Below are 26,453 nucleotides of genomic sequence, written 5' to 3'. Positions count from 1 at the left end.
CCCTTTTCTTCTCAAAGCAAATTGACGAGCACGGAACTATTTTTCTAAGTTTTTAAGTCTTCATTTCAAGGGTAATCTATTTTGTACCTTTCTCTAGGAGGGTCTTTCTTGGGTAAGGGGGTTTTCGTGCGGGCCACAATTAATCACTTTAGCGTAAACCAAAGGAAGAATAGTTATAGAAATTGGGCCTAGTTTGGAGTGCGAAGACAATTAACAATTGCCCACTGGTATGCAAAGGAAACCTCACACAATTTATGTGTAAAAGACTAATTGCCCCTAAAACCCCGCTTGAAGGGTGTTGTCACTTGTGGGCTTCAAAGTTCAAACATTAGGCCATGACGATCTGCACAATAGTGTTTCATGGGGGATGGTCACAACATTAAAAAAAGCATGGCACGATGCAATCAACCGATAGTTCATAAGCGAGAGTGCAAGTCAAGACATTAAATGTGATTTAAAGACTGTGCGACAACAATCGCACGCAGGTCGAATGTGACTGTAAGTTCAGTGCCGCATTAAGGCAAACTTGTGTGAAGAAGCCCGGAACGCCCGATGGAATTAGCAAAGACCGCATGCTGCCTCAAGAGAAAATGCGTTTTTACTTCCCGTGGTCCGTATTGTTAGGCCGGCATACATAAGCGTGCAAATATATATATATAGAGATATAATATATATAGAGATATACATAGTAGTTTACCGAGCAAGCATGCAAATTTCATAGCACCAGATTTCCCAGCTCAATAAAATGGATTAATTTAATATTGTCAAAATTTCCAGTTCAATAAAATGGATTAATTTAATCCAGCGATCCTCGAAGAGAGAGGAATAAACGCGCAACCGAAGTAAAAGAACCAAACACAAGGAGGCAAGAAGAAGACGAATCTTTATTTCACTGCAGAAAAAAACACACGCTCCTCTCTCTCTCTCTCCCCCCTCTCTCTTTTCTTCTCTCGAGAGTCGAAGGGAGGCGGAAGGCCTCGCCAACCTAGGGCACTTGTCCCTTTCCCTCCTGCCGATCGCCATCTCTTTCGGCGTTTTAATGGCAGCACAAGCATCTGCTACAGGTGGCATAGAGCCTTGAACCTTTCGAAGCGCAGACAGAAGGTGGAGGGCTCTGAAAAGGTCCGTGGCGTATAGAACGCAGACCAAGAGAAAGAAGAGCAAGTGACAGAGCGATAGGTAGAGAGCGCGCGCGCGCGACTCAGAGCTGCATCAGTGGTACAGAAACGAAAGGATCTGTATCGAAGGCTTGATGCGCAGGACGGGAAGCTGTCCATGACGGCGACTGCACAAGCTCAGAGCTAAGAGCCATATATGACACGATGATGTTGGATCATTTGTAGCTGTGAAAGCCTGTGTAAAAGGAAGGGCGGCACCTATACCTCTTGATCGATGATTTGAAAGCCGTAGAGAGAGAGAGAGAGAGAGAGAGAGAGAGAGAGAGAGAGAGAGAGAGAGAGAGAGAGAGAGAGAGAGAGAGAGAGGCAGGCGATCAGAGTGCTGGAGTGTTTTTTCCTTTTCCTCCTGTAGAGAGTCGATCGAAAGAAGGCTGGGCAGCCTGGGCTTGTCCGATCGTTTTTTTTTTCAAAGCGATGATGATTAAAAAGAGAGATGTCTAGTCTTTTTTAGCGTATGCCTAAATATCATTCCATGCCAGCATCGATCATTGTTGCCATCACCATTTGCCTCCGCCTTTGCAAACGTTTTCTGCGATAGCGGCCAAAGATATCACCGATATCACCGGCTTAGACCCACGGTTGGCTTGATATTCCTCGGCGCGGCGATCGGAGAATCATCACCAGCTGAATCCGGAGGCAAAAGGAAAGCTTATTTTGCGCCATGGCGGCCAACAAGCACTCCCGCAAGCGGCAGCTTTTCTCCTTCTTCCCTCTTTCTGTGTAATGTACATCACATTGCCTCTCCTTAACTTTCTTCTCATTTCTAGCACCGCAAGGTTTCATGTATAGCACCTCCACCGAGAGATAAAAGCTAACCATCTGGAAGTAGGTTTGTGTTCCTTGGGAGGAAGCCGGAGATCATTCCTATTCTTTAGGAAGCTACTCGTCTAGTGCCCCGTGCTCATCGGAAGGAGTCTCTGTTTTTTTTTCCTCCTCTGCGCGTAAGTCCTCCTTCACACGATTAAGAAGATTCTTTTTCCGGGCTTGTGCGCGATATCGGTTCTTCTAGTAGGCAATGCACCTTCTCCCCTCCATATTAGGATCATAGACCTGTCCTCCTAGCAGCTCACTGACTGTCTTGTTGTGCCACCTCTTTGGCTTCGGCATGGAAACAGACGAAGAAATTGAAAGGCTGCTTGGAGAAATCCCCCGGGCAACTTCTGCGCCTCCAGACATGGATGCCTACCAACAGCCTTTGCAAGGGTTGCATCCAGCCGGCTTTCTTGATTCTTCTCGTTTTTATGACTCCGCCTCGCAGAAGAAAGAGCTGCCTTCTAGTTTCTCCGATTCCTGTGTGCCCAACCTGCATCAGGCCCCCCGTGTGCGTGCCAGAATCCCTCAGTCTTGTATGACACACCATGCTTCGTACACCGATGAATCGATATTGCGTGCAACACTTGCCAACTTGCACCTTCAAAGTGCGTCTGATTCTTTACAACCGGTGCTCAATAATGGAAATGCATATGCGGATGAAACTCACATGCTTGCAATCCCCTCTCAAGCACCACCAGCACTGAAACCTTCTCCGATTAGCAATGAGATCATTCGTATGGGCGGCTTGCCTTTTCCTCCTGCAGTTGATGAAACGGCATTGATGAGGCGGCGCCAAGGGCTTGCTTGGTATTCTTCTCAGCAGACACCCACCTTAGATTGGCGGTGCTTCCAGGCACAAAAACCTCTGGTTGATTATCGTACTTTACCTCAGGCAACAACGTTTCCGATTGCATCATCTGTCCAGTCTGCTCCTGGATCAGGAGTTTATGGAGCTGCATCGCAGGAGTATCTAGACAATCGGCTCTTGGCTTATATGCAGCAGCCAAAGCTAGAGCTTGCTCGGCAAGTTATGGAGGACAGACAAAGGTTGCAGCATTTGCAGTCTGCATTATATTCGGGCCTGCAGACTCATCATCCTCTTGGAGCACCAAAACATTTCAGTCAGCTTCCAGGGATCACAGTTTCAGGGCAGCATCAGGGTGCTACCATACCTCAGAGAGGTTCGACAGCTAAAAACACTTGCTGCAGGTTCTATTTGCAGGGTCAATGCACTCGAGGTAATTCCTGTCCCTTCTTACATCTTGGGGGCCATGGGGGAGATTACACAGCTCCCTTTTCTGTGGTGGAGACCTTATCAGGGTTCTGCCAAGATGAAAGAGTTGGCAAAATATCTTCAAATAGGTTTCTTTCCTGCCAGAAGCTGCAAATCGATGGAGCTGGAGAAGACTTGGTGGACTTCAGTGGTCAGAGGAGGAGGAAAGATGCTGGCATTTTTCCAGTTGGGCATGATCTTACTGACGGTGAAGCCTTTTTTGAGGAACCAGGCCTCCCAGGGATCCTCAGTTCAGATGAACACCCTTTGAACCAGCTAATGAAATTTACATCTTTAGATGAAATAGAGGGTCGTATATATAGTGTGGCTAAAGATCAGCATGGCTGCCGCTTCTTGCAGAGAAAGTTTGATGAAGGAAAGGCTGAAGATATAGAGAAGATTTTCTTGGAGATCAAAGACCATATAGTTGAACTTATGACAGATCCTTTTGGTAACTACCTTGTGCAGAAGCTTCTGGAGGTGTGCAATGAATCCCACTGTATGAGCATTTTGGAGACTGTGACCAAGGATGATGATCTCATCTCCATTGCCTTGAATATGCATGGGTATGATATTGTGAATCATCTTTTTACTTGAAGTCTAATAAAATTTCCATCGGGAAAGTATGTGTTATTTGAATCTGCAATGAACACGTTGAAATATTGTTGCTTTTCCTTTGACTTGGCAGAACAAGAGCTGTTCAAAAGCTGATAGAAACATTGCACACTCCTGAACAGATATCTATGGTCATTTCAGCATTGAAGAGAGGGGTTGTCACTTTAATAAAAGATTTGAATGGAAATCATGTGGTACAGAGATGCTTACAACGCCTCAGCAATGATGACAGCCAGGTATGAAACCTAATGTGTCTGCAAGATGGTGAAGCTGATTCAGTATTCAATATTCCTGTGCAAATGCAGCAAAATCGAGTATCAATACTAAAGAGACATTAAAAGGATTGTGTTATTGTTAACAGATGTGGTTGGTTTTGGACAGTTCATATTTGATGCAGCAGCAGCACATTGTGTGGAGATTGCTTCACATCGACATGGGTGCTGTGTCCTGCAGCGGTGTGTGGATTTTTCATCTGGGATGCAGAGGCAATATCTGGTTGCTGAAATTGCTGCAAATGCCCTTGTACTTTCTCAAGATCCATTTGGGTAAAGTGACATACCCTCTGCTAGCATTTAGGTTAAAACATTTGGTTTAATCGTAGGTTTTGTCAAGAGCTCACAATATGATGGCTTTCATGTGTGTCTGAAGCATACCTTAAAACACAAGCAAAGCTTAGATTGTACTTGCTTGACACATATTGGTAAAACTTGTCATTTGAGAGTGGGGCTTAAGAAGCTTAATGAATTGAGTACATAGAAAAGTGTGATAGCATATTTATTGACACACACAGCTTATTGCTATAAAAGTATATCTTGCTTTCCATGTGTGGTAGCTCATCAAAGTCCAAGAATGAGCTTAAAGTTTTGCAACTCTAAGAAGACCATCCACTAATCTTCAACCTTGTGCAATGGTTGGCAGCTGCACATTATCAAAGAAGCAAAGTCATGCCCAAGGTCATTGCATAATGAACACACAAGAAAAGCTAGGCTCACAAATTGCATATCAAGTTGTAGTGTTTGATACTTGTACAAAAGAACAAGTCCACCTAGGAGGAGCCAATCAAAAGCATTGATCTAGTATTGTATTAGAGTGTTTCTAGTGAGGCCATAAGTTGCTCTCTCAACCATCACAAACTGTTGTTTACGTAACATGAATCAAACATCTACAGTTAGTATACATAAGAAGACTCCATGTGAGTAGCTTTATGGATATAAGCCTGACATTAGACACTTGAAAGTATTTGTCAACATTGCATATGTCCATGTACCTAATGAGAAATGAAAAAAGGTTGATTCGAAAGCAATGAAGACTGTCTTTATGGGTTATTCGTAGGAATTGAAGGCATATAAGTGTTCCATTTATTCATGAGACCTTGATCAGTCGTAAATTGGACGAACAAGAAAGTCTCTTCAAGTGTTTGGAACTAGGTAGGTAAGATTGGTCACTCACTTATGAAGAAGTCTTTGCTTTCACAATTGCGGCTTTTTAAATCCACTATCACTTTGGCCTTTAAATACGATATCAATCTCTAGTGAGGTGCATCCTCCTACCATAGATCCAATAGTGGTCTTATTTCTTTAGAGCCATACTTGATTTGTGAAGGCACTAGCTATGAAAGTATTTTTCCAAGCTCCCTTGTTGACAACACTTTAGTGACAATCAAAGCTTATACTTTTGGAAAATGTAAAATAATGTATAGCTTTTGTCAATGGCTAGTCCTTAGACTTGATGCGATAGTGTTAAGAAGATCTAAAGGGCCTCAACCTTGATAGAAAAGCATATATCAACTCTTCACTAATGAAGTGTAAGTTGGTTTGAATGTTCTCTCTCGTAGAATGCTCTCAACGCTCCTCATTGGGCATGAAATATCTCCATTGGTCATGAAATGTCTTCGAAGAAGGATGAACAACATAGTGATCAAGTGTAAGGCTCAACATCAATATGGCAAAGGCCTTACTCCTAAAAAATGCATACATGTAAGTCTAGATTATGAAAACACATGTAGCAAGGGCACAAGTAAAACGCAATCAAGAGGATATCATATTGCAACCACACGATCTATCTTAAACCCAAACCACAAGTTCTGTACATATCCCATATACAATCTTCATACATGTATTTACAAGTTGTCAATTAGCACGTGTGGTGGAGGAATTGTATTTCAGCTCTTTATGACACTTGGAGTATGCAACATTGGCTTTTTAATATCCAAAATTGTAGTGATTAGTATCCACATTTATGAAATGAAAACACAATGCTTATTGAAACCAGTCTTTCTTCTCGGAGAAGGTGGTAAATAATCTAATTAAGCGCTAATTATAGTAAGCATAAAATTCACGTAAACTGAAAAAGCACACTTTCCTACTTCAATCTTGGACATTGGACACCTTGTTGGCCACAAAATTGGCTTCCCTTGTACTATTTGTTTATCTTATATTGCAAATGCAAGGAGTATAATTAAGATCCTTTGATCTTCTCCACTATTCCAAGTACCTCTTGATGTCAAAATTGACTAGCGAGCCTCCAAACCAATTTGTCCCTTGGTTTGGTTGGGGATTGGCCTTCATCTTGCTCCTTAAAAGACAAATTCAGCCCCAACTTTGATATTGGTTGGTTGGTCTCTTGAATCTCCTTGAAATTGCTCAATTTCAGCTTTTGGAAGTCAAGCCCTATTTATAGTGACTAGTACACTGAGTAGTGACCCCATGATAGTGTGAGAGTGCGCAACGGAAGAAGAAACACGAACACAGAGGGAGAGAGAGAGAGAGAGAGCAGAAATGAAGAAAGAAAATCTGCACTGACTGTAATGAATGCTGAATACAAAACTGTGGACTGATCAGTCCCTGCACGCAGCCCGAAGCCTCAGTGAGGGCACCAGATCAGGCTGATGATGACGACAGCACCGAAGACGAAGGAAGATGACGGAGGAAGATGACGGAGTCAGAGTGTGCATCTGCCAAAGGAGGAGGAAAGATGATAATACAGCTGACTACTAAGTGGGAAATGGCTATAAATAGCCAAAAAAACCCAAAAACTGGCCGACCTGAAATTTGAGGCCATAAATATGTCTGACCAGCATTTAATGCTGGTAAAAATGCCAGGAATGCTTAGAAAAATCCCACAAAGGGTGGACAATGTCCGGCAGGTGAGGCAGGCTGAGGAATGCAGAAACTGCCCCGGGAAATGCACATAAAATCTGCACTGGAGGAGAAAATGCACTGAAATGCAATAGACTGAGTGCTCTAGAATGAGCTACCTCCTCCGTCAAAACAAGTGATAGACAAGTCAGAGCTCCTAAAGTCCTTGTCTGACTCAGACTGAGGCTCACAGGCAGGAGATGACAAGGCATGACAAACATGATTGCTAACACCCCCTCTCAGATCCTGGATGTGGCGGAAGGCCAAGGGAGAAACGGATCCTGGGGTGACAAGAGGAATGCCAAGGTCGATGAAGTCCGTCGATGAAGATTGCCGATGAAGAAACTCCTCGCGATCCTGGGAAGCCCCCTCTAAAATAGTAGGGGCCAGGAAATCCACAGCCGCATCACCAAGATCGTCCCCCTCTGAAAGGGATGGGAGGTACGAGGGAACCATCGGAGGAGAGGGTGGGGGATGGGAAGGAACCTGTGGAAAAGAGGGTGCACAAGTGGAAACAGGTGTAGCAATAGACAACTGCCTCGGAGGTCCCTGCATAAGAGAAGGGGAATGAGCCGATAAAGCCCGCGCTCCTGCCAACCTGTTGCAATAACAGCCCCTGTAGAAGAATCCTCAATACAAACGGCCTGCTCGATGAAGACAACCCGGGTACCAAGCCTAGTAAGGCCATAGACTGAGAGGAGTGGAAAGCCCAAGTCAGGAACATAAAGAGACTGGGAAAGGGAGCTCGACGCGCGGTCGGGAAATAAAGGCAAAGTGCCAACACCACAAATAGGCACCGAAACAATGTCACCAACAGTGACTGAACCCTCAGAAGGGCATAGATCCTGTAACAAATCACCTCGGGGAGTCATATGACTAGAAGCTCCACTATCAACCAGCCAAGGCCTCTCAGAAGATGAGGCAACCACTGAAGAAGGCTCCTCCAAGTCAACAATATGAAGGAACACTGACTCATGGGTAACCGCTGGAGTAGAGGTAGAAGGCTCAGATGTTTTAGCTCCATCCTTCGCTCCTGGATGAAGGTGAGGGTACTTCTTCCAACATTTCTTCTCTGGATGTGTCCCCTTCCCACAGTATGGGCATTTAGGCTTCTCCGAGTCGGAGTCAGAACCTGAAAAACTCTCCTATCTTTTAGCCTGTGACTTTCCTTTCTTTTGTATCCCCCCTCTCGAACTTGCAACAAAAGCTTTGATGGAGGTGGATCCACTGGCTACCTCTTTGGTGCGCTCATGATGCTCCAAAACAAGCGGGGCAAGCTCCTCCCATAGAAGCTTCTCACGGGTCCTCGATGTAAGAAGGCTGGTGTAGAAGACATCAAAACGGGAAGATGGTAGCTGAGTCAAAAGAATCATGGCTATATCCTCGGAAGAGATCATCCTATCAAGGGATGCAAGCTCATCCCTCATGTCCTCCAACTTGTTGAGGCAAAAGTCTTCTGATGGTACAAAGAAGCAAGCTTTGTCCACACTTCCGCTGCTGTCCGCAACTTGCGTACATGCACTAGGACAGAATCCTGTAAGCTCATAAAGAGGGAAGATCGAGCTCGTGAGTTGAGCCGATCCCATAAGGCCGCACGATCCATCGATGATCCAATGGTGGGATCCTCCACGGGACGGGAAATAGGGTGGGTAACAAACTCCCAAAGATCAAAGGTATCAAGGATACACTCCACCTTACATGACCAAAGCGAGTAGTTGGAATCATCAAGCCGGTCTTCTTTGGGCAAAGAAGGGAGTACGGGCACCTGTATAGAGGGTGCCATGGAGGGCATATGAAGGCCAGCAGAATGAGCCTTCTGTGAAACATGGAGAGAACGGGGAATAGAGGGATCTCGATCAAATGGGCTAGGTGACCTCCGGTCGTTGCGTGAACTAGCACGAAAGTCTCTCTGTCTCTCAGAGGAAGGAATAGAGACCTCATCCTCTGAATCAGCAAAGAACTGGTGATAAGACATCCTCATCCTCTGAATCAACAAAGAACTGACGAAAGTCTCTCCGTCTCTCAGAGGAAGGAATAGAGACCTCATCCTCTGAATCAGCAAAGAACTGGCTGAAAACGCAAGCAGTAAGAGGTGGTTGATGACGTGGTAGCCATTGGAGAAGGCGCCTGCAGCAAACGCAAGGATTGTGACCTCTTGGAAGGGCCGCCTGAGCTGTTGGGGATGAGGCGGCAGCAGCAGAAGAGGGGTGTGGTGTCTCTCCAATCGATTAGGTTCTCCGTACTCTCAGTTAGGCTCTGATACCATGTGAGAGTGCGCAACGAAAGAAGAAACACGAACACAGAGGGAGAGAGAGAGAGAAAGCAGAAAATGAAGGAAGAAAATCTGCACTGACTGTAATGAATGCTGAATACTAAATTGTGGACTGATCAGTCCCTGCACGCAGCCCGAAGTGTCAGTGAGGGCACTAGATCAGGCTGATGATGACGGCAGCACCGAAGACGGAGGAAGATGACGGAGTCGGAGTGTGCACTTGCCAAAGGAGGAGGGAAGATGATAATACAAGTGATTGCCAAGTGGGAAATGGCTATAAATAGTCAAAAAAACCCAAAAACTGGCCGACCTGAAATTTGAGGCCATAAATATGTCCGACCAGCATTTAATGCTGGTAAAAATGCCAGGAATGCTCAGAAAAATCTCGGAAAGGGTAGACAATGTCCGGTAGGTGAGGCAAGCTGAGTTTCTGCATCGGGAAATGCACATAAAATCTGGACTGGAGGAGAAAATGCACTGAAATGCAATAAACTGAGTGCTCTAGAATGAGCTACCTCCTCCGTCAAAACAAGTGATAGACAAGTCAGAGCTCCTAAAGTCCTCGTCTGACTTAGACTGAGGCTTATAGGCAGGAGATGACAAGGCATGACAAACATGACTGCTAACAAATAGACATACTGTCAGCACAATACCTTGGATGCATGCTGAATATATCCGAGATCCACTACATATGGGAGCTGTCCACAATTGGTGGAGTGGAAGTGCTACCTCTTCTAGCATCAGGCAATGCTTCAAACCCCTACTTTGCTGAATCTGATTGAGCTCGAAAGTTGGCTCTAATTGAAAGGCATCACGGTAAAGTTGCAATAATTAAGGATGGCCTATCAAGTTAGCCTCTTCCATCCACTTTGCATCTATTGGTGAAACAATGTTTAAGCATCACCAAGAAGTATGTGGAAACTTTATCTCTAACTTTAATTGCCTCGAAATCTCCGCTAGGTTATAGGCCCCTCTTTCCCTTAAGCATTATGATGCTTTATACTTTCACATTGTTGCAATTTCAACTTATCTAATGCAACGTTGCACCCAGTTGACTAGCCTCTCATGTGTACCTAATATGCTAGTAGCACTAGATGCATTAAGAAACATTTTTTTAAAACATACTTTGGGCCATTGCAATGTGATTGTGCATGGGAATTCGCATGCTACCAGCCATATCAAGGTATATTTTTCTATACATTGCATACATTACTAGTATTCTCATGACTAATACCATACAGAGCATTTGCATGACTAACATTAATACCATGAGTCCAAATAGATTGGGTTGCATATGTGCATCGTCAAACTTGTTACTTTGTGCCCTATCATCATGCCAACATTACCATACATGGGGTTGTGTATATTACCAGTCATACTAGGATCCATTGGGCCTTACACACCACACATTGTTTGTTGCATATGATAAGGAGTTGTGTCATATTGGTTCCTGACCCACCATATTACGGAAACTAGTGCTACCACCACAGTATCATGATTGCTCCATCATTGCATGCATACCTTGCTGTCCAAAAAGCATTGGATTGGCATTTCCAAGTTGGCCTTGCATATGCATCAATTGCTCCATTGGCATCATTTGCTTATGCTTACTATCCACATTTGGAACATCATGCTATTGTATGTGCTCTTCCTTCCATGCATCTTACTATCCAAAAGCTCTTGAAGAAGATTTTCTCTTCTTGCCTTTATTGCCTTCTCTAAGGGTTCAAAAAGCGCATAAACTGAGGATCATTTGCCAATTGCATAAACATTTCAGTTGTTGTCCTCAGCTGATATTTACACTGGTTATCAAATTTCTCTTTCTCTTGTTGGTCATTAGCTTTAAGAGACCTAGTGTCACGAGGACGTGAAAATTTGATGCTTTGCTTATGTTTAATTGACATTTGATTAAACGATTAATCAAATGTGTGATTAAAAGATGCACATGTGAGGTGCAAGCTACTTTTTCACAATTGAAGGCCGAAGGACCCTGTGAAAAAGATGGGTGTCAAAGGCAAAAGTTGTAACAAGTTACACTTGTTAGATTCTAGGTGAATTTTGGTGTCAGTTTGCCCCTAGGACCATCAATTGGCCATTAAGTGTCAGTGGTGACACTAGGTACTAGGCATTAATTAATGGATTAATGCTTGTCCAAGGGTCAATTAATGCATGGGACCACTTTGGGTTGCAAATGGCAAATTGCTGAAAATGGATTAAGAAAGCTGCCACTTGGCAAAACTTTTCCACGAAAGTGGGGGAAAGGCTAAATAGGGCTGAAGGGAAAGGGAAATCTCGTTTTTTCATTTTGGAGCTGTTGGAAGGAGGTGTTGGACTGTTGCTGCTAGCTTTTGGGGCCATTTCCCAGCCATTGGAGACCATTTTGGTGACGGAGATTGCATATTCTTGACCTTGGGAAGTTGGCAATTGCTGCTAATGCACTTTCTCCTCGAGATCACAGTCTCTGATGCTCCTATTGTTGTTGGTGCATCCGTTTGGGGCTGGTACAGCAGGGCAGCAGTTGATTTTGATTAGTTCTTCACGACAAATCTCAGAATTTTCTCTCTCTACAGCATTCTCTCATCTCCTTCAGCCTATGCTCAGCCATTCTTAGCAATTCTTAGCCATTCGGAGGAGATCTCAGCCATTTTTGGTGGGCTAATCTGTAATTTCTGCAGTAAATCCTAATTAACATAAGAAATTAGGGTTTAGCAGCCACCTTGGGATCCGTGCCAGAGATTGAAGGCTCAAGGGACTGAAATCAGCAGCTGATAATTGAAGATTATCAGGGGATTTTAGGAGCCAGCCCATCCTGAATTGATTTGGGGCAGCATTTGGCCAGCCAAGGGTCAAATTGGAGAAGAACTCCTGGGTGAATCAAGAGGCAAATGACCTAAAAGGCTTGCTGGTTATTTATGACAGCAAGAGTAATTGGTTAGCAGGAGGAGATTGAAGAATCTCAAGTTGTACTCCTTCCAATTGAATGAAAGCTAAAGAAATATTGCAAGGGGTGCCAGTTTTGGGGCCAACAAGGAGTCTACTGTCCAAGAATGTTATAGTAAAGTGTGTATTTCATTTTATGTGCTTTTATTTATTGCTGTAATTAACTCTTAAATCAGGTTATCACCACCCATTCCAAGAAGGAAGGCTGGTTACACCTAGGACCCACCTCTTGTCCAATTTCCTTATTCTCAGCTTGTTGTCCATGCTCCATGCCTTATCCTGATCAAGCATTACATTTTTCTCAATACTTGTGTGAATTTTCAGATTGAGAGACATTATACTTGCTTGATTCCATCTCACTATTTGAAGGCATTCTTGTTGTAATGCTCAGTTGAATACAATTTCAGTACTAGAGTAAAGTTTCTGACCTTCAATCAAGTCTCTTAGGTCCACCAATTTGAGGATATTGATGGTATCTTAGCCATGGAACCTTGAAACTAGCCTTCCTTCTTGGAGAGGGTGGTAAATAATCTAATTAAAAACTAATTACAACTAGCATAAAATTCACATAAATTAAAAATACACACTTTATTACTTTAATCTTGGACATTAGACACCTTGTTAGCCCCAAAATTGGTGCCTCTTGCAGTATTTCTTTATCTTATATTGCAAATGGAAGTAGTCCAATTGAGATTCTCTGATCTCCTTTGCTATTCCAAGTGCCTCTTGTTGTCAAAACTAACTAGCAAGCCTCCAAATCAATTTTCCCCTTGGTTTACTCGGAGATTGGTCTTTACCCTGCTCTTTTAAAGACAAATTTAGCCCCAAATTTGATATTGGCTGGTTGGCCTCTTGAATCTCTCTGAAAATTTTTGAATTTTAGCTATTGGAACAATAGGTACCACCTAGTACTTGCCATGCACTTATTACAACTTTTGCCTTTGGTACCAATTGATATCCCGGGTTCCTATGTCCCACATTGTGAAATAATTGACTTGCATCTCATATGTGCAAGTCACATTAGCACATTTGATTGACTTTTAATTAAATGCTAAGCAAAGCAATAAAATTTCACGTCCTTGTGACACCTACAAGATTCAAAATGCAAATTTTGGCAAGCCTTTGCTTGTATATGATAGAAATGCAGTAGTCCATAAGCAAGGATGTCAAAATGATAGTGGAAGAAGGATTATGTGAACAAAAGATGAGAATACTGAAAGAGGAAAAAGATGAAAACAATGAAGAACTCAGACTTGCGATGAAGATGGCTTAGAAAAAAAGAAAGCCCTTTCACATGCTAGTTGCAATGATGAGGTAGAGAGTAACAAGTACCAAAGGAGAGAGAGAGAGAGAGAGAGAGAGAGAGAGAGAGAGAGAGAGAGAGAGTTGCCCGATGGATAGATAGTGGGCTCAAAAATATGGATGCTAACCACAAACTATGGACCAAATTGAAGTATATGACTATGATTAAACATAACTTTAATATTCCTATTGAACGCTTTAAACATTGCTGGACTCTTTATGAAGGAGACCTTCAAACTTCATGGTTGCTAAAGAGGACAGTGAATGAGAGGGACACTCTATTTACCTCTACATTCTAGACAATCTATCATGACATCAAAGTCACTTAAGATTGCCAGCAGGCCCTATGTAGATCCAAAGAGATCAAAGTGTGTATTCAAGGAGGAGATATGGTTTTCTTAACAGTTTGACTTTAGAAAAGTTTCCTATCAATAAGAAAATTTAAGAAACTAAGCCCAAGATATTGTGGTCCTTACAAGAACATGAAATGTCTAGAAAGAACTGCGTAGAGGTTGCAATCCCACCACATCTTAAGGTTCACAATGTAATTCATGTTAGCCTTCTTAAAGCTTATGTCCCAAACCCCAAATATGTGCTTGATGACAAAAATGGAATTTCACCCTTTCACTTTCAAGTGATCCTGTGGGAAGGATGACAAGAAATTTAGAGGATGCGGGAAAGGGAAACAGAGAGGACATCTTGAGGGTGCTGTATGATAATCCCCCCTTTCTAGACCACCCTATGGAGAGTAGAATAGCTGAGAGGCGTGAGAGAGAGAGAGAGAGAGAGAGAGAGAGAGAGAGAGAGAGAGAGAGAGAGTGAGAGAGAGAGAGAGAGAAGGTTAGAGAGAGGTTGCGAAGGGCAGAGCAAGACTATCTCAATGATCTGGGCAAACAAGTCAGCTACCCACATGACCCCTAAGGAATGGAAGTGCTCCTTAGCATTGGATTTTCCTCCTTCCTTGATGCATGCTACCATGGTAGGGCTAGTGGTCATGTCGCTCGTGATTGTTTCAATAAGTTTGACTTGGATGTAAGAGCTGCAGTCTTAGAGAAGTCAAAGGAGCAAACCAAAGAAGGCAATGATAAACAAAAGGTGGATCCTTTTTCTACGGATGACACATCCAAGAAAGATTCAATTGCTATGGGCGTATCTTCAATGAAGCAAAGCTCTAAGGACCCTAAGAATGAATTTGTACCATCCATCTTCAAAGTGGTGCCTCAACATACTAAAGAGGCAGCGGCATATTCTAATAAAGAGAACATTTCTCCTAGGTCTGTAGGCAACCTAGAAAATGACAAGAAGGATAATCGAAAATATTCTCTTAAGAAGCTCACCCATATCCCCTTGGTGGATCAAAATTTCTATGCCCCAATTGATGGCCATGAGATGTTGGATTAACAGGTTCCAATGCATTAAGAGGATGGCCCTATTGCCCAAGGGTAATCTTTGTCCGTGGAACGTGTGCGGTTTTATGTTAGATCTCCGCAAGCAACCTATGGCCTCATCAAAAAGCACAAGTTGCAAATTTTGACATTGTAGGAGATAAAGATGGATGAGGAGTCTTGCAAGTCAGTCCATATTACATGTACATGACTTTTTTTGATGTTGCCTCTAGAGGTAAGGGAGGGACCATGTTGCTGGTTAGGGATGATTTTCAACCTTCGACTAACGTTTTTGTTGGTGATGGTCATTGTATAGGTGTGAATGCTAGAATAAGTGAAACTTTCCTAATATGTTTTGTTTTTGCAGCTAATAATTCAGCAACTAGGGCAAAGTGGTGGAAACTTATCAAATCCCATATACAGAGGAGGAATGCAATCATCGATGGTGACTAGATTATGACCCGCAGACAGTTTTTATCTCACATCTATGATTGCTGATGTAGATGTATGAAAAACGTATGAAATCTAGAGTATGATATGTTATTTCAGACTTGACCAGCCTTTTTTGGGTCGAGGCTTAACAATTTTATCAAAAAGCTGTCACTTGCTTGTAGATAACATTGTATGGCAGCCACCTACCATCGGTGCTTTAATTGTATCTTGAATCAAATGACTAGAAATCATAGTCTAACTTTTCTTTGGCAAATAAATGTTATCTATTGATCATCGAATGCCTTATTGGTAGTAACTACTTTTTAGAATCTAAACTTATTGGAGTAATGAAATGCTAGATACTAGGGATTGAATCATACTCCAAGCATACTTTCATACTCATTTGTGTATGGCGTATGATTGCTGTATGAAAAAACTATGCTTGTAGAGAAGGTGATTGATCATATGGAATTGTCAAACTATGCTTGTAGAGAAGGTGATTGATCACATGGAATTGTCACAATGGTGGCTGATAAAAGGGAACCAACTAGTCCTTAGTTACAACTTACCTCATGCAAAATGGAGGACTTGGTGGTGTTAGCATCCATTGACGACAAGCTCAAGTTCACCTGGCATAACAAACATATCGGCCCCACTTGGCAAGGTAGTAGGTTGGACAAAATCTATGCCACCCAAGGAGCATGGTGGTTGGGTGGAGGCATTAAGTGCTGTGGTTTTGATGAGATCGTGGCCATTGACCACTCGCCAATGATGATCTCCTTCAAAGTTATACTATTGAATGTCTCCTTTCTAAATGACAACCACTTCCTCACTAAGATGAGGAATGCATGGGAGAAAGCCAAAGACCCTTAGATCACTCCGGAGTTCAGGTAGATAAGATGTTTGGGAGCCATTATAGTAGTGGTAAAGGATCATGGGAAAAGTAGAGCATTAGCGAGGCAATGGTCATAGGAGGGTGCTTGTAGGGCTCGCTCCTCCATGCTGACTCTTGTTACTAGCAATTCCAACGATGAGATTCTCCATGGTCGCCTCAAAGATGTTGAGCCATTTTTGCAGCCATTAGTGTATGATAAATTGACACCTTTCGGTAAAGTTAAAGAGTGCAAGAAGGCAGGCAAATTTAAAACCTTTAATGGTATGCACAATAGATTGAAGGCTTTGACATTCATTTAACAATTTGATGCAGCCTACTCTTGGGGCAATTCTTTTGAGCATTCAAAAGTATGCAAGGCAGCTACTTTCTTAAAAGGGAATGCAATTCAATGGTGGACAGTCTTTTTGATGAAAGAAATGGTACGAAAAACTTGGGTGCGCATTTTAAATAGGTTTTCACTTCCCAATGGCTCACAAGCATTGTTGAAGTGGATGTGACAACAACTTGGCACAAATTGGATGTAGTTCATTGTACTGATTTGGAGTATATAACAAACTTTGGGCAGCTTTGTTATCAGTCAACTCTTTTCGTGAGGTCACGATGGTTGAGCAAATAGAGGCTTACTGTTGTGGTCTACCCAAAGAAATCCATGACATTGTACTAAGACAAAAGTGACCAGCATGGCGCAATTGATTGAAAATGCAAACATAGCTTGTGCATTAATGAAAGGCCATGTCACAGGATTTAGGGGCAATAAAAATCCCTCCAAAGACAATGCTGAAAATAAGGGCAGCAAGACTGAATTTTAAAGCAGGAAGTTTAAATCCCCAAAATGAGCCAATAATCTGAAAATCAGCCTTAAGTCATTCTTTCAAAAAGGCAGACAAGGCGAAGGCCATTTGATAGTGTTAAGAAATCTCTTGAAGGAAAGGCATTGTATGATGCAAGCAAATGCTATGTTTGTAAACAAGAAGGTACACCACGTAAGAATGCAAGTCTAAAAACCATATGTATGACAATAAGACTCAGCAATGCAAGAAACATAAAACTGGAGTTGGATTGGTATAGTTGATCTTGTTGTTGAGCAACCGAATATAGATTCTTCGGAGCTATGTCATGCATGGGGCAAAGTGGGGGATCAACATTTTTTAGTTTCTTTAATGCATGTGCTTGTGCCAACTTCATTTCTCTAGAATTGGTAGCCAAGTTATGCATCGGAGATGATGAGATGGGTCCCATAGGTGAGGCTAGTTTGGCTTGTGTTAGACATGTACAACTAGCTAGTCATCGTTATCATTAGAAAGCTCCGTGTTCATTTTTAGTCATATGTGGATAGTAAGGATTTCCACATTATGTCATTGGAGGGTTGCAATGTACTATTAGGTGTTCCATGGTGTCATAGAGTGCATGCTATGATTGATAAAAAAGAGGCATCGATGGCCTTAATGAACATGGTGCCTTTACATGAAGACACCAAAACATTGTAAACATTCCTTCGGCGCATATCTGACCATCCATTGCATAATATTGTGTATCTATATTTCACCCATGTCTCCTTCAAGGGCTCCAATTAAGCCTCTATTGATGCTTTATCCTTTTGAAGCTCCTGTGTGAGTAATGCATCTGCGGATGGACCTTCCCACTCACACCCTATGAGGCTTACTGTCCTGATTGTCTTCTTCCATTGATGTGTAGTGGCCACATTGAAAGGGATAGCACACTGAATAAATAAGCGTGTGAGTTCCCTAGTTGCCTCTATAATTGCATGCCTCTGAAGTCCTGCACGGACACTTGCACCATGCAAGGAGCCTTTTTGCCCACCACCACTAGAAGATGGCAACGGGGTCCTTTTTGCACTTGGACCCGATACGGATATGGATGCACTTCTTTTTGATGGGCCACTAGCACCTCCAATTTGGCTAGCACCACTAGGCCCACTAGCGTCTCTTTGCCCCACTTGTGCTTCATTAACCCCATGTGGTGTTGATTCATCCTCTTCTAGCTCAATATCCATACGCTTTCGGTGCCAAAGATGGAGACTTACTGTTACTTCTGCCGGCACATTTGCGCAAGGCCCGATGTCTTTTTTGGGAACGCAAGCCAAGTGGTCTTTCATGCACGTTACACTCTTTGATTTCTCCAATCCACAATAGTTGCACCGCCACTTCTTTGATCCGGTGGAGGCCTCGTATCCCTTGATTGGAGTGACATGCCTCCAATATGGGTCGGCGCCATGATATGATTAGCCTTCAGGAGTCAGGACCTAGGTAATGGATTAAAGGAGGAGAAGAAAAAGAAGAAGGAGGAGGAGGAAGAAGAAGAAGAAGGAGAAGAAGAAGAAGAAAGAAGAAGAAGAAGGAGAAGTCTGAAGGAGAAGGAGAAGAAGAAGAGCTTAGAGGAAGAGGAAGAAGAAGGAGAAGGAAGAGGAAGAGGAGGCGGCAGGTGGCTGCTGCAGGTCCGAGGAGGAGGAGGGCCGAGGTGAGACTCGAGAGCTACGCGAGCGAGACGAAGCGGGGAAGGAGAATCACGAGTGAAATTCGGCACTGGATAACCACGCGAAACGGGGCCAGGCCGCAGGATCCCGAAACAGCGTGCTCTCGTTTCCGTCCCGGTCTGAAATGGCCGGTCCGTTTCGGACTTGCCGAAATGCTGTTTTGGGGTACATAGTTCGACACCTTGAGAGAATATCCAAGAAGTTTTATGAAGAAACTGACATGGACTAAAAGTAACTTCTTGGAACAAGCAGAAAGGGAAATAAAGAATTCTATATGTGCCACAATTCAGCCTAGTCTATCTGATCGAGATAAATTCTCCGTTCTCATCATGGGCTGCCATTTCAGTCTTCCTCTGCCACATTCCACAACCTAACCAACACAGATGTGTAGTGTGCAGGGGCTGTCTGTAGCAGCTTTGTATTCAGCTTTCCTTCTGAATTTAGTGTGAATCTGTTAAACTTTTTGTTCAGGGGTTGTCTATAGCAGCCTTGTATTCTTTCTTTCTTTCTCAATTTAGTGCAGATTTGTTCCTTCTCTCATTATGTTCTTTTTGTCTGTCTCTTCCCTTCTCTCTTTGTGTAACTGGAGCAAAAAATGACTATGAACAACTCCAGATCCGGTTGGGCCATTTTTTGGGTGCATGCATGCATGCACGTGTGCACATTCAAACATATTCGAGACCAAGCATAGGCACAAGGCATCAGTGTATAAGATTCTTGAAGTTGAAACACGAAACTTTTTCGAACTTATCATTTTCTTGACAACGCATCTATTGGGGCGAGGGTTGTTTTGTATCCTTAAATCATCTCAATAATTAGCGCGATATCCTATCAAACTAAGAAAGGTCACAAATTTTCATTTAAAAATTGTATTGTGTCATGGTTAGTTGGATTCATACTTGTATAAAACAACGTATCAAACGTTTGAAAACATATGGAAAGAAGAGTATGAAAGGGGCATTTCATACCAACTCTTTTTTAGGGGGGGGAAAATCCCTTGACAAAAAAAGAACTTTGGTATCATAGCATAGCCCTTGTTACATTTCAATGTTTGTTATGCTTGTTTTATAAATTGTAAGATTTGTTGAAAGGCTTAGAATTCGTGGCAAGTTTCAAGTTAGAATTCTTTTAATTTTTAATTTTTAATTTAAAAATTAGGGCAATATGTAATGCAGCTCAGGGGTTTGAGTCATGCTTCAATCTTACTTTCATACTTGTACACGTATGGAAGTATGAAATGTATGTTAACAACTATGGTTTTACACTTCAGTGAAATATCTAGTGAAATGTACTTCATAGTTACCTTGTGTTTACAAGAGGCCAAAATGATGTATGGGACTGGAATAATTAGTACAATAAATCCATGTATGTCTCATTGAAACTGGTCCTAAAAAACCCAAAGGGCAATAGACCACATTTTAGCAAATATTCCATTTAGCATAATAGTCAATTCAACAAGATAAATCTACATACAATTGGATCTAGAGTGCTCTTGCACCACACGTGACACTTCTTGCTATTTCTTTAGATTACTCCTATATGCTCAAAATGTTACAAATGGTTGTATTTCAGCAATTTCTCACGGCACATATGATATACGGATGCACAATGATCTTGTCACTTTCAATGTTGGCTTCCAACCAATTGCAGAATGTTTAAAAATGCATTTGAACACTCCAACTTGTCTAACCCCAAAATGGTAGCTAGTACTTGAATCCAATTTCATATAACATTTTCCTTGAGAATTGTTGAGCATATTTTCTATGCAGTCCCACAGTGTTCTCTTATAAAGAGAGGGATTTCTCAGGATGAAACTGAAAAAATTCACTTTCTTTGTAACGAAGTTGTCTAAAAAGAACACAAAGCTTGAGATATTGAAAAAGAAGATAGGATCTTAATCCTTGTGCTGTAATAACATATTTTGCTGAAATTTAGATAAAAAATAGTTGCATATCTTGCTATAAATTGAGTTACAAAGCTGGCAATGGATTTTCTAGCCAAGAGGAGAAGATTGGTTGTTACCCTTACTCCATAGATGTTAACTCATGTTACATGGCTTAACCTTGCAATTTTTGCAACAAAGAAGAGAAAAATCGCTATTTCCAAACTTGGGCTGCTCAAAATGAGAGCCAATACTAGAATTCAGATTCATGTAGCATTTTCCTTGAGCATTATCATGCATACTTTCCATGCAATCCCTTAGTGTTCTCTCATAAATAGAGGGATTTCTCAAGATGAAACTCGAAAAAGTTCACGTTTTTTGCAATAAAGTTGTCTAGAAAGTACACAAAACTTGAGGCATTGAAAGAGACGAGCGAATCTTAGTCCTTGTGCTGTAATAATCTATTTTGATGAAATTTAGATTAAAAAATGCTAGCATATCTTGTTATAAATGGAGTTACAAAGCTGTTCAATGGATTCTGTATACTAAGAGGAGAAGATTGGTTGTTACATTTACTCCATACATGTTGTAAACTCATGTCCCATGGCTTAACCTTGCAATTTTTGCAACAAAGAGAGAAAAATTGCTCTCTTCGAGACTCCAAACAGCTAAGATCAAGATTCTAAATGAGTAACTAATTGTTCCTTAATTAAACTTGCAATTTGATTAAGCACTGATTAATTCTTGGGCCATTAATCATAAGTGAGTTGCTCATTGGAACAAACTTAAGCAAAGGGGTTGCATTGTAAATTATAGTGATGTAAGTGAGCTACTTTTTGGGCGAAACTTTTAATGTAACTCAATTTTAAGGTGCAATTTAATGAAAGGCTTCATATTGCACCTTGTTCCTTTTATAGTACTCTTGTACCATAGCCTATACACCTATCCATTGCATGCCCGATGTAAAATCTTTTACTGTTGGTGCAATGGTTACCATGCCAAGAGCTAGGGGTATTGGAACTAAAGTCAATTTTCAATTAAAAATCTTGGTGAAGTTTAATTAGAACATTAAGGTAATTTCTCATTTGGGCAACACTCATCATGGATATAGAAAATTAAAAACAAAACTAGCATAACATAGACTTGTGTAATGATGTCATCAAGTATATATGAGTGCTTTTGATATTCTACCATCTACAAGATTCATCACAAGATTATGCTATGATAGAGCTTTATGAAGTGAATCCCCTCAAGAATGTTGGATTGTGGCAAGGGATCATAGCTTGGATCCTTTGATAAACTTGTGGGTGCCACTTGGCTTGGGAAGGAGACTTTGAGCTTTGTATAGCTCTGTAGCTCTATGTATAGTGATTGGGAAGGCTCTTGCGTTATGTGGAGCTGGTACTGGTGTCTGATGTTTGTTGGTAGTGTCATGACCTTGAAGAATTCTGTAAGGGTTTGTTGTCTAATATTGTGCATACCTACTAATGTCCCTTCTCAAGGTTCTTGGTGCTTGCAAATTCACAAAAGAAAGATTTTGAAGCAGCTTTGGTCAAATTGGTGGTAGAGAGAGAGAGAGAGAGAGAGAGAGAGAGAGAGAGAGAGAGAGAGAGAGTGTGTGTGTGTGAGAGAGCGTGTGCGTGTGTGTGTTTGTTCTGACCTTTAATGTCAATAACATTAAAGGTCCAACTGGGAATTGATTATGCCAAAGCTTCTAGCCAACAGGTTGTTATGCTTTAGCTGAATATTGAGAAGGCATTTGATCATGTTAGTTGGTCATTTTTGCGGCAATTAATGTCTACAATGGGTTTTGGGCCCCGTATGATTTCTCTAGTTGAGACCATCAGTTAGGGTGTTGTGGCTCATATTGCTCTTAATGGGGGGATTACGGAGGAAATTGCCTTCTCTCGGTCTCTTGGGCAAGGTTGTCCTCTTAGCCGGTTGATGTTTGCTTTGGTAACTCACTTGATGCTCTCATTATTGGATAAGTTGGTAGCTCAAGGTGAGATAGTTGGCTTGACTCTTTCCTACGGTGACCAACTTGTGGGTCAATCTTTGGCAGATGATTCTTTTATGTTCCTTAAGGTGGATCACACTAATGTTAATTGGGCAATGGTGGCTTGGAATCTTTTTGCTTTGGTATCGGGTCTTCACATTAATACTCAGAAATCTACCCTTCTCTCCTGTACAGAGAATGTTCTGCAAGCCTTGGGCTGGAATGGAATTGTGATCCCATGGGGCAATATAACCAAACACTTGGGATATCCTATTGGTGTGGAGGTTGCTCCGTGTGCCTTGTTGGATTGGATGACCTCCCGAATTCATGACAGGTTCATGTATTGGAAATCTCAGAGTTGTCCTCTACATGTCAGACTAAAAGTGGCTCAATGCATAATGATCAGTATGATTTCGTTCTTTTTGCCATTGCTTCCTTGGACTAAGAAGTCCCTTTTGGATTTGGTCCGGCCTATCAGATTTATGCTATGGAAAAAGAAAGGCAATCGTTTGGGTCAGGTATGGATCTCTTGGCAGCATGTAACTACTTTGAAAAGGATGGGGAATGCAGCTTTGTTGGATGTTAATTTGCATATGGCCGCTTTGAGGCTATCCTTTTGTAGAGTCTATGTATTTAGTGTCATCCTTGGTCAGATATTGCTAAATTCTTTATTGAAAAGATTGGCATCTCTCATGGTAACACGGTTATTCATGCTTCCTGGTGGCACGCACTTAATTCTATGAGGCCTATTAAGGTCTCCCAGTCTTCTCCTTTCTCATTTGATTGCTTCCTAGCACGAGATGCTTCGTTTTGCAATTTGGCGTCCTTCGGATATTCGTAAGGAGGAAAATTCATTGCAAGGAGAAGTACTGGCTTTCTCAAGGTTATTGGATTGGCCACAAAAAGATTTGCAACAAGACAAGTTTAATTGGATGGCTAGGTTGGAGTTGAAGTCAGTCCGTGATGGTGTTATTCTTGGGGGGCCCCATCTTTATTCTTTTAGGCGTATTTGTCAGTACTTTAGGGTGCCTCGTAGATATAGTGACAATTGGTCGTCCATACATGATAGTCTTTAGAGGTTCTCTCCTTTGCTTGCGTTACAGCCATTGGATCCATGGCGTGATTGGATGTTTGTGCTTCTTGATGATTTTGAGAAAAGGTCAGCCAATCAGATATATCATCAGATAGTGGAAGCTAAGAGATGGGTCACGGGGAAAGTTAATAAGTTATGGCATCTTAGGGATAGCAAAAAGAAGTGGTGGGAAAGATTTATCCAGCTTTGGAAGTCTAAGGTTCCGTATCAGGGTAAAGTGTTCATGTGGAGGCTGCTCATTGGGGGTCTTCCAACGGGAGAAGTGCTCTGTGCCTGAAAGATCTTTGCAGGTTGTGTTTTCTGCACTACATGTAATGAGACATTGCTTCACCTCTTTGTCTCTTGCTCTGTTGCCCGACAGATCTGGAATTTCATTTCCCAAGTGTGGTCCTCGGTAACTTAGCACCGCATACCAGTTCGTTAGTGGATTATGGGAAATATGTCCTCTATGCCTTCTTTGCATTCAGATTGTTCCTGCCTATTCCATTTCCTTAGATGGGCAGCCCTATGACATATATGGCATATTCACAATGCCTTTATTTTTGAATCAGCATCAGGCATCCATGGGCATGTGGCCCGTGTGTGTGGATTACTGTTATGGCAAATCTCTTCCATGATGTCAGATGACCTGGTTCTTCCGGATATTGTTGCTCCCTGGCTGGTGATTGTTTGCTCTACTCCAGCTGTTCCTTCTGTTTTATTAGTGCTGTTCATGTAATAGGTTGTTCTGAGAGCCTGCAGGCCTCATGTAAATATTTCCAGTGAGAGTGAGTTTATGTCTGTTAGCTCTATGCTGACTTGATGGTCTATTGTAAATATTTACTTCTTAATACAATTATCTGAGAGAGAGAGAGAGAGAGAGAGTTTTTACGAAAAAAGAGAGAGAGAGAGAGAGAGAGAGAGAGACAGAGAGAGAGAGAGTGTGTGTGTGTGTGTAAGCTTAGCTTAATTCTTATGTCATTTACAAGTGGTGGGATGATTTTTTTGCAGGAATTATGTTGTCCAATACATTCTTGAACTTGGGCTTCCTTGGGCAGCAGCAGAGGTGATGTCAAGGCTCGAAGGTAGTTACCCTCACCTTGCGATGCAAAAGTTCAGCAGTAACGTGGTGGAGAGGTGTCTAAAGGTCGCAACAGAGGAAAACAAGGAGATGATTGTAAAAGAGCTTATAGCAAGTTCTGTCCTAGTGCAGTTGCTACAGGACCCGTTTGCTAATTACGTGGTACAGTCTGCTCTTCAAGTCACCAAGGTCTTTGCCTCATCTTATTATCTTTTTGTTCTACTTTCAAAGACAACATTCAGAAGTTAGCATTTATTTTTGGATGATTCTTGAAATATGTATATCATATGGCATTAAGACTGACAAGCTTTATCTGCAGGGACTCCTTCATTTAAACCTGGTGGATGCTATTCGTCCACATGTACCTCTGCTTCGTAGTAGCCCTTACGGGAAGCGAATACTATCTCGAACTCAGTTTAAAAAGTAAAATGAGTGTAGTTTGGCAAGGCTGTTACTGATTGACAATAGAAGTGGGGAACAAACCCATTAGAGCTTAGTATGGGTGCTTCTGGTTCACAATAAGTTAAGTTAATTCTTGTAAACTTCAGTACAGACTTTTTTGAGTATGTAAAGGTAAGGAAGAGAAACTGCCTCTGAAATTTGCAGGCATGTAGCTGTCAACATGTTGTACGCAAATCTGTAATTTTGCTGTACTGATAAGAGTCGTTAGCTTTCACATACATGAAGGGGACAAAGGTCCTACAGGTGGGAGGGTAAAAAATGTCACCCCCGATTATTGCATGGGGAGTAAAATTAGAAATTGAAGCTGCAGACTGAACTGTTAAAGTTCTCCTGGACATCCTAATCTTTGTATCCTTGACTATAGAATACCATGTAATCAGCTGTGGCTGTTGTTCCTCTGAAAAGTTTTGGTTTTCATAAAGAAATGGAGGTAACATTTTGTGTTATTAAGATCAGTTAAAGTTGTTTCATACTGAATTTATGCTTTTATTTTCTGTTCCATTTAAGAAATGGTGCTGTCATCCAATTAAAGCTTGAGGATTCTTTGTAGTTTCAGACATGTACACGTGTAGTCTTTTCTTTTATTGCTTGTATTTCAGGCATTTTCTCTTGCTTTGTCAAAGGTAGGCTGAACATGTTTGGTAGAGCAGCATCACCTATTCTTTTGCCTTTTATTTTTTTTCAAAAATATTGGAGTGGGATAAAGACACTGAATGCTTTTGATGTAGTATGTCTTGTTGATGGTCTTATGGTCGTAAAGCAATTGTATGTGCAATAATGCCTGCGCTTCTATTGTCTGAAGGCAGCAGTGTTTTCATGTACTACTCTACATTGAACAGCATATAATGACATTTCATCAGTTCCTATTCTACTACCAGTTGATCTATCACTAGCAGTTCATGCCAAGGCTGCGAGCCTCTCTTGACTGTTCCCTTATAAATCTGGACCAAGTTTATATCAACAATGATGCTTACACTGCATGTGACACCTCACTAGAGCTAGTAGTAATGCCGTGATACTAGCACTTATCTTGGTGTTCAGTTATCGTTTCTGTTTCATCCCTTGTGGAGTTGTATCTGACTGCAGAGTGTATTATTCAAATTGGTGGGGAAGTGCTGCAATGCTTATTGCACACGTCTTTTGTTTGCTTGTTTGGTAGAGTATATTATTCAAATTTCTGTGGAAGCATGTAACACCTTGCAGTCTTTTATTGAACGAGTGAAT

The 26,453-nt window shown here is 41.8% G+C and overlaps 1 protein-coding gene across 2 annotated transcripts; it reads left to right on the top strand.

Annotated features, from left to right (window-relative positions):
* The first annotated feature begins 876 nt into the window (after positions 1–876).
* Positions 877–25,654, top strand: LOC148032048 (putative pumilio homolog 8, chloroplastic). 2 transcript variants are annotated; one of them, XM_087682666.1, is made up of 5 exons: positions 877–3,830; positions 3,953–4,115; positions 4,261–4,424; positions 24,698–24,929; positions 25,087–25,654. In XM_087682666.1, exons 1-5 carry the CDS (start codon positions 2,284–2,286, stop codon positions 25,192–25,194), a joined length of 2,214 nt encoding a protein of 737 aa, XP_087538792.1. In that variant the 5' UTR covers positions 877–2,283; the 3' UTR covers positions 25,195–25,654. The 2 variants fall into 2 exon arrangements, with proteins under 2 accessions (XP_087538792.1, XP_087538791.1); XM_087682665.1 differs by having other exon boundaries at positions 24,698–24,956.
* The last annotated feature ends 799 nt before the right edge of the window (positions 25,655–26,453 follow it).

The sequence above is a fragment of the Lygodium microphyllum genome, chromosome 8, assembly GCF_053477565.2.
Source record: "Lygodium microphyllum isolate KBCC chromosome 8, Lygodium_microphyllum_v1.1.10, whole genome shotgun sequence".
NCBI classification, from domain to species: Eukaryota; Viridiplantae; Streptophyta; class Polypodiopsida; order Schizaeales; family Lygodiaceae; genus Lygodium; species Lygodium microphyllum.
The sequence above is the reverse complement of the archived record's forward strand: the minus strand, read 5'-3'. Positions and strand labels throughout refer to the sequence as shown.

What these genes read in the sequence shown, in the direction of transcription:
- LOC148032048 (XM_087682665.1), top strand. Translation starts at nt 2,284, where the DNA reads ATGGAAACAGACGAAGAAATTGAAAGGCTGCTTGGAGAAATCCCCCGG. An exon ending in ATTGCCTTGAATATGCATGG is followed by an intron (nt 3,831 to 3,952) that starts GTATGATATTGT and finishes TTGACTTGGCAG; the next exon opens with AACAAGAGCTGTTCAAAAGC. An exon ending in CTTTCTCAAGATCCATTTGG is followed by an intron (nt 4,425 to 24,697) that starts GTAAAGTGACAT and finishes ATTTTTTTGCAG; the next exon opens with GAATTATGTTGTCCAATACA.